The sequence below is a fragment of the Leptopilina boulardi genome, unplaced genomic scaffold (genome assembly GCF_019393585.1).
Source record: "Leptopilina boulardi isolate dan_hultmark-lab unplaced genomic scaffold, ZJU_Lbou_2.1 LbouV2_154, whole genome shotgun sequence".
Lineage (NCBI taxonomy): Eukaryota > Metazoa > Arthropoda > Insecta > Hymenoptera > Figitidae > Leptopilina > Leptopilina boulardi.
The window spans coordinates 560485-569240 of NW_026137701.1; the positions used below are offsets into that span (position 1 = coordinate 560485).

General features: G+C 25.2%; 1 protein-coding gene across 1 annotated transcript; it reads right to left on the bottom strand.

Annotated features, from left to right (window-relative positions):
• Window positions 1-937: 937 nt before the first annotated feature.
• On the bottom strand, window positions 938-3256 carry LOC127276790 (uncharacterized). Its single transcript, XM_051297441.1, has 3 exons — window positions 3102-3256; window positions 1464-1683; window positions 938-1162 (listed from the first exon to the last, which is right to left on the bottom strand). Exons 1-3 carry the CDS (start codon window positions 3254-3256, stop codon window positions 938-940), a joined length of 600 nt encoding a protein of 199 aa, XP_051153398.1.
• Between the last annotated feature and the right edge of the window lie 5500 nt (window positions 3257-8756).

Genomic DNA, 8756 nt, shown 5'->3' on the forward strand with positions numbered 1-8756 from the left:
AGAATCTCATTCTTGGTTTCAAATGAAAGATGGAATCTTAAAGAAAAATTCCACCAAATGAAAATTTAAAGGCATTACGATAAAATGATTAAAAAACATTTTTTCATTTGCCCTCAATTTTGTCATTTGTCATTATTTATTTGCACCGTGTATAACCCTAACATTACGAACAAGTGATAAACAAATGAATGTATTATTCAAATTAAAAAAAAATTTATACGGTTTTCAGGTTACTTTTTAATTTAATAATTATTGGTTGTTAATTATTTTTTTTAAAACTAGATTAAATGTATTAAATAAATATTTATAATTAAATTAAAAAGTAACCTGCAAATTGTATAATTTTTTTTAAATTTGAATGGTGATGCATTCATTTGTTTATCACTTGTTCGTAATGTTAGGGTTATACACGGTGCAAATAAATAATGACAAATGACAAAATTGAGGGCAAATGAAAAAATGTTTTTTAATCATTTTATCGTAATGCCTTTAAATTTTCATTTGGTGGAATTGTTCTTTAAGATTCCATCTTTTTATTTGAAACCAAGAATGAGATTCTATCACGTCTTGTTTTTTTAATCCATAATCAAAGATAGTCAAAAACATGCTTTTTTGACTTTTTAACACAAATTTTCTCAAAAACTAGACGTGCTAGAGCATTTTTCTTGGCAGATTCGGAATCAGCATGAAAAAATCTATCGAAAGTGATCAAAATTATACCAGGGGCAAAATCAATGTCGGACAGTGTAATTATATATATATATTATACTGACGTTACTTGAACTTTAGTTAAATAAGTGATTCAATTTTCACTATTAAGTGAATTGTCATTTCATATACATATAAGGAATTTAAAAAATTCTGATAATGTAATAATTTTTAAAAGACAAGAATTCAGAAAATTCACGCAAATAATATATAATTATATATTTCTTATCTAGTGAATTTCTTTCGCAATCGCGTCTAGTATTCGCTGAACCTTCTCTGGTCCAAGACCTAAGAATGTTCTTTCTCGAGGGCTAAGGTCGAATGATCTTCTTCGTCTTCTTCTTCGTCTTCTCCTGAGGAAATAGTCCTCGTAGTCGGGAGTTGTTGCTGGATTCACCTTGGCGTAATAAAGAGCTGCAAAGCCGCTGTATATTAACAGCGCAGCGGTGGCAAGCTGTCGACAATGACATTAATGTTTGTTACATTGTATTTTTCATTAAATCTTTTTGTTTTTCTTTAACAAAAACTATCGACTTTATTTTTTTTTCTTATATACAAAATATAATACAATGGAAAAAATTTATATTCTGAAAGGATTATTTAACTTTTAAATTCCAAAAATTTTTTTTTGCTCTTTAAATAACTATAAATTATTAATATTATGCGCATATATTTTTATCAGATGCGTGTGAAATTATGTAAAATTATGTTAATTTTTAATAAGTTTTTTTTCAAAAAGAAAATTTAAATTTTACCTGAAAAACTGCCCAGAATTTGTAACTCCCCTCATTTATGAGAAAATCGTAATAGCCACCCCAATAATCTGATTTTGGCTGTGTCATGGCCTTTGTATCCTCCATTTCCACATCCATTTCATGATCCATGTCGTGATCATCAAGATGGTCATCGTCATCATTGTGATAGCCACGTTCGGCTTCTTTGAAGCTATTACCATAACGATACCATCGCGAATGCCTATCCAAGTAAAGTACAACAATTAACTTTTAAAAAAAAAATTCAATTTTTTTTCAATCCTCTTATCTATTCTTTTGTTTTCTATTTATTTTATTTTTTTTTTATTTTTACTATGGGGAATTTCAAGTAAAGCTATCGAAACTAATACACTGTGCTAGTTCAAAAAATGAAAAAACTGGGCATATAGTGGATTTACCTAATTTTGGTACGCTGAATCCAATGGCGTTAGCAGTTTTTCAAGATCGGGTCAAATTTTTAAAATATTCGCCATTTTGTTTTTTTTTTGCAATTTTCAAAATACTGCATTTTTCCTAATCAAAAAGCATAAAATTGACTTGAAACTCGTTACACTGGGGTTTTTAAGGTCGCTGATTACGAATCCGGGGTTAGTTTTTCAAAATTCAAAATGGCGGATCCAATATGGCGGTTGAATTTTGAAAAAACCTAATGTATTCGTCTGAAACTCGTTACTCGGGGGTTTTCGGGGTCGCTGATTTCGAATCCGGGGTCAGTTTTTCAAAACTCAAAATGGCGGATCCAATATGGCGGATAAATTTATTAACAATTCAAATGTTTCACATGAAATTCATTACTCAGGGGTAAACTCAGGGTAAAACCCCTGAGTAGCGAGAGTTTCGAGCGAATCCGAACGATTTTAAAAAAAAGTCCGCCATTTTGAATTTTGAAAAACTGACCCTGGATTCGTAATCAGCGACCCCAAAAACCCCCGAGTAAAGAGTTTCAAATCAATTTTAAGCTTTTTGATTAGAAAAAATGAAGTATTTTGAAAATTTCGAAAAAAACAAAATGGCGAATATTTCAAAAATTTGACCCGATCTTGAAAACCGGCTAACGCCACTGGATTCAGCGTACCCAAATTAGGTTAATCCACTATATGCCCAGTTCGTTCCAAAAAAACGTACCTTTTTCGAGCATATATCAAAATTTTTAAATTTAATTATTTAAGTAAATATTAGTATTTGAAAAAATGATTTTAAGTTAAATTTAATAAATTTTTTTATAGATACTATCAACAGATATATTTATATTCTATTTTTTTTATATAAGTTTGTGCATTTTAGAAATTTAATTTTATAGTATTAAGTGCACACTAAGTCAAATATTTTGCTTTGCTAACAAAAAAACATCTATTTTCATTTGTATTACATTAAGGACCCTAAAAAACCATAAAACATTGCATTCAGCAATTTTACATCTTTTGGGTCCAATATTACTATAAAATATTTAGTTGATCTAAAAAGATTTTTGAATTAAGAATTTGCAATTTTTTAAATTCATTTTAGTATTAAATTTTATTTGCAGAAAAGTCATTTTCGCACGAGTTGCAGTATAATGATTTTATTATCATTTACACAATTAATGTTTGATGTCATTGTACATAGCGTTTTACCGTTTACCTGAATGATGTAGTCGTTGCTACTACTGCAGTAGATTGTGTCGTGATTTCTTCTCTTAATTGCCTTTCATTTTCTTTCGATTCTCTTTCATCGGCAGTTGCACAATGCACAGAAATTAAAAGTAGTGCGAAATGACATAGAAATCGAGTTTCCATCCTGGAAAAAAAAATTCAGTTTCATGTTAATTTGTTTATAGATTAGATTTTATAAATAAATTATTTAATATTTTGATCATTTAAGTTAATTATTTAATTTATTTGATTATAAAAAACAGAACGGAAAAAAAATTTACTATTGAGTGAAAAATTTCACTATTATCTAGATAAATGATTTAACTAAAATAATTTAAAACTTTTGTTATTTTTTGAAACCTTTCAGTATTCTAGGTAATTATTTTTTTTCGTAAGGAAACAAATTTTAAAATTATATGTACCTAGTAATTAAAAGTTTTAAAAATTTTTTTGTTATGCTATAAATTGAGAAAATTAATTTTTTTTAAACTTACTATTACAAATTGTTTACCGTCGTTGTCCCAGTAGCCGTTCATTTTTACAAATATCTCGTATAATAATTTGAATTATTTTTCAACAATATTTTATTCTTTTTGTCCATAAAATGGACTTATTAGTTGAAAAGAAAATAATAAAATAATTTTTTTTATAAATGTTATCTTCAAAATTAAAATGGACGAAAACTGGGACAACCACGATAATTGAATTATTTACCTGACAAATGAATTGTATAAACGGATATCAAAAGTTCTCCAATAATTCATATGTCATTGTTAAAACACTATGTAAACACTATAATACGATTGAACATATCACTTTTCATTTAATTCATCAGTATATCATTTTCTGTCGAGATTTCACTTTCTTCAAAAATCCACTCTCGTTTTTGTAACTTTGCCATTGAATGTTTTTTATTATTTTCTTTTTTCTTACTATTTATAAATAGTAGCTACGCATATTATAAAGATAAAAAAGAATGATTATGTATTACTGCATAAGGATCTGTACATAAGGATAATATATGAATAACTGATGAAACGACTCAACTTTGGATGCAAAGATGCTCTTGTCTTTTGCATACATTCTGTAACTGTATCACCCAGAAACGGTTAAGTAAACTATCTCTGAAGGTGTTAAGTTTCCTAATTGTTACCAATATTACGATGTGGGAAACAGACTAGAAAATTGCTCCACACCAGACTAGAATTGATTCAGGATTTGTGAATGAAATTTTGCAGTTTTTAAGATTTTTAAATTAATTATATATACATATATAACGAAAGTCGAAAGTTGGATTTTTTTCCTATCCCATTGAAGCTTTACTTTGAATTGACTATATTTATTATAGTAAAAAAAAAAGATTTTATATTTGCAACAAAATCGTTTGGTTAGGCAATTTTGGTTCTTGTAACCAAATTTTGGTTGGCTGAAACAAAGTCGTAGAATTATCCTAACCAAACATTTGGTTAGGCCATCAAAATTATTTGATTGAATATTTTTAAATTTCAACCAAAATTTGGTTACAATACAATCAAATAATTTAATTCGCTCTCAACTCGTACCTTAAGTGAACAATTAGCTTAAATCTCTCACAAAGATGGGTAGTCCAGTGGTCAGAGCTCCAGACTCGCAGTTTAAAAATAGAGGTTCCTTTCCAGGCGAATATGAAATTTTTCAAAGTCCACAAATATTTCAATTGGATAAATATAAATTAAACGTTAATGTTACGTCTCAGAAGGAGATGCAGAAATCTATTATTTTTCTTAAGCCTGTTTTATTTACGAAACAGGTAGGAAACAAAATGCTTATTGTAGATGAACCAAAGGTTTATTTATTGTCACACTTTTACAAATTTCTCTCGTAGAAACTGTCAGGATGATCTTTCGTTCAAATATCTGATCCCACTGAAAGCAGAATCGAACACTTAAAACTCAATTTAAAATTTACAAGGTTAAATTGAAATGGCCCAAGATTGACGACTAGCTGGTTCAAGTCTGGTAAAGCCCCAAAATTGTCAGGAAACTGTCTGAAAGTTGCGATAAATGGTGAATGGGTCAAGCCTGGCGATCTGTATAAAATCTAGGAAAAACTGGCTCAAAGATGGCAATTGACGTTGAACTTGTTGAAGGTCCAAGTTAAAATAATTTTAGAATGATATTTTGAGTAAGAATAAAATACTGCTGAGAAGGAGTTTTATTTGAGCGTTGACACTTGGTGAACAATATGAATTTTCTTGAAGAAGAACTGATGAAACTGACACCCAAATAAGAACTTGTTTGTTCCTCAAAAATGCATGGTTTATATTGATATTTTTTGTCAAGGGGTTGGCTAGAATCACGCGATTATAATACCATAATTAGTCATCTTTGTATACTTATTTTTAACCGAATCGAAGAAGGCTTATAAGGCACGTGTAAAAACAGGGGTTCGTCGTGCCACAGGTCGATCATTTGTAGATATGATGTCGCGAGGACGTGACATTAAATTGATAAAAAATAAATAATAAAATAAATAAAAAAGAAATAAGGTATAATAAAATTTTCAATTTTACAAAAAAACGGTTGGTTTGATCAACCAACCATTTTTGTTGTTCTAACAAAAAAATTAGTTTGAGCTAACCAAACATTTTTGTAACTATCTTGAAATGAAACGATGAAATTATGTAGATACTTTTTTTGTTAAAATTTTCAATTGTCCAAAATTATTCTTTATTTTGAAATCATATGAAGCTCCAAAAATCAAAATTAATTAAATTTTGAAATTGAAAAATCCACAGTCGTAATGAATCGAACCCCGGTTTTTGATGTTACAAATCCAGTACAGAAGTCACAAAGCTATCTCTCATTTTAGAGATTAAAAGTGGTATAAATGTTCTCATAAAGTTAAAAAATAATTTATTGAAATTTAAAAAAACAATAGTTATTTTTTTAAAATCATAAAATTCTTGTAGATTAACAATTAATACACTAAGAAAAAAAAAGGTTTCAGTTGACAACGAAACAACATTTTGTTTAATATATATGTAACCACACTGAAAAAAAAATTTATTTGGATCAAATAAAAAGTATTTGATCCAAATACATCATTTACTTGTCTATTATCCAATAAATATGTATTTGAACCAAATACACATTTACTTAACCTAAGTATTTTATTTTATCGTATCAAATAAATAGTTTTTTGAATCAAATACAAAGTATTCAAATCAAATAAATGGCATATTCAAAGCAAATGAATAATTATTTGAATCAATTATGAAAATTATTACATTCAAATAAATATTTACTAGACATAAGTATTTTATTTTATCGTATCAAATAAATAGTTATTTGAATCAAATACAAAATATTCAAATCAAATAAATGGAATATTCAATGCTAATAAATAATTATTTAAATCAATTATAAAAATTATTTCATTCAATACTGCATGTTTTTTGATTCAAATAAATATTTATTTGCATTAATAAAATATTTTTCTTGAAACAACTAAAAATTTTCTTGAATCAAATATTCGATTATTTGTCATAAGTAATTGTTTTAATTGAAACTAAAACCTCTTTAATTGCGGCAATTATTATTTTATTTGATCCAAATACATAATTTATTTGCATAAAATGTAAGAATTTTTTGATTCAAATAAATCAAAATTTGAATTGAATAAATAAAATATTTATTTACTAATACTTCCATTTCTAAATTAAATTCTTACTCAAATTATATTTTTCAATTAAATGCAATTTATAAAATATAATTAATTATATGCTTCATGATTATTATCATGAATCATCCCAGGTGAATTTTCAAAAAAAGTGTAAATATATTTTTATTAAAAACGCGTTTTTCGTTGTTCTGAATCATTGTAAACATTAATTTTTTGTTGATGAAAAAATATTTGACTTTTGGACTTAGAATATTAAATAATATATATACATAAATGAATAGTATGAAATAACTCTTTATTCTTATTACACTTAAATATTTAATTGATCAAAATATTTTATTTTCCATTAATAAAATAGTGTATTAACATTGAATAAAGCATTATTTATATTAAATAATTTAATTAATTAGAATTAATAAATTTATTGCATCAAATACTTTTTATTTGTATCAAAGAAATGAAATATTTGAGTGAAATAAATATGTTAATAGTTGCAAGTAACTCATTATTTTCGTTTCAAGTAAACATTTAATTGATTAAAATATTTTTTATTTGTCTTGATAAAATAGTGTAATAGTATTAAATAATTTAGTTGACTTGAATTAGTTAAATAAAGTTATTGTATCAAATACTTTTTATTTGTTTCAATAAAATGAAATATTTGAGTAAAATAAATAAATTAATTGTTTCAAGTAAATCATTATTATCGTATCAAATAAATATTTAATTGATTGAAATATTTTTTTATTTGTCTTGATAAAATAGTGTATTAGTATTAAATAATTTAGTTTACTTGAATCCATTAAATAAAGTTATTGTATCAAATACTTTTTATTTGTTTCTATAAAACGAAATATTTGAATGAAATAAATGAATGAATAGTTTCAAGTGACTCATTATTTGTATTAAATAAATTCATTTATTCAATTCAATTAATTATTTAATTGAACCAAATACGATTTATTTGGTTCAAATAAATGCGATTCAAATAATTCAAGTTATTTGAATCAAATACATATTTTTTTGATCTAAATAAAAAGTATTTGAACCAATTAAATATTTTTCAAATAATTTGAAGTATTTGAATCAAATAAATTTTTTTTCAGTGCATGATTATTTGTTGCGTCAAGAAAATTTTGGTTATCCCAATCAGATTTTAATTGGCACAACCCCCCAAACAGAAAAAATAATTATAATTATATGGTATTTTTATCATACCATTGTAAACAAACAATGATTGTTGTTTAATTATATAAAAATAAAATCCTAATCGTGTATAGTGACACACCGAAATATCAAACGCATTTTACTTCATTGTCATTATTAGTCTAAATGATTAGCAAGTCACGATAAAATCCCGTTAAAATAATAATCTAATCCTTAGGTGTTAATTGGAAGAATTTCTTTTAATAATAGTTCAGTTATAGATCAGAACCGTACAGTTATCAAAATACTTACATTGTTTTTTTCATGTGATCTTCACATAAATTATTATTATTATTAATATTATTATTAATGTTATTATTATTGTTGTTATTAATTCTATTATTATCAATATTATTGCTAAATTTAATTTTTATTATTAAGGTAATTATTATATATTTAGTTAGTTGATTTATAACCATTATATCATAATTGTCATAATTATATTTGAATTTTATAATCATATAAATTAATTTATTCTATTGACATTTAAAAAAAAGATATTTATGATTTTTCATTTATTAGTGTTTAAAAATTTTAATTATTATTTTTTTCACTTTTTTTTATCAAGGTAGAGAATATAATGAAAAACTGATTCTTTTGACAAATGCAAATTAAATTTTATTATTTTTTTTACACTCATTGTTTTTTTATAATTACATATTATGAATAATTAATTTCATAAAGTACAATTATTACATAGTATAGATAAAAAATCAGTAATTATTTCATCTGTATAAAATAAAATTAATGTAAATTATTTTCTAAGTTTATAAAT

Bases quoted from the DNA above. Each gene is read 5' to 3' on its own strand.
- LOC127276790 (XM_051297441.1), bottom strand. From the start codon at position 3,256: ATGGAAACTCGATTTCTATGTCATTTCGCACTACTTTTAATTTCTGTG. The intron at 1,684-3,101 runs GTAAACGGTAAA...TTACTTGGATAG, and splicing joins GCAACGACTACATCATTCAG to GCATTCGCGATGGTATCGTT. The intron at 1,163-1,463 runs GTAAAATTTAAA...CATTGTCGACAG, and splicing joins AATTCTGGGCAGTTTTTCAG to CTTGCCACCGCTGCGCTGTT.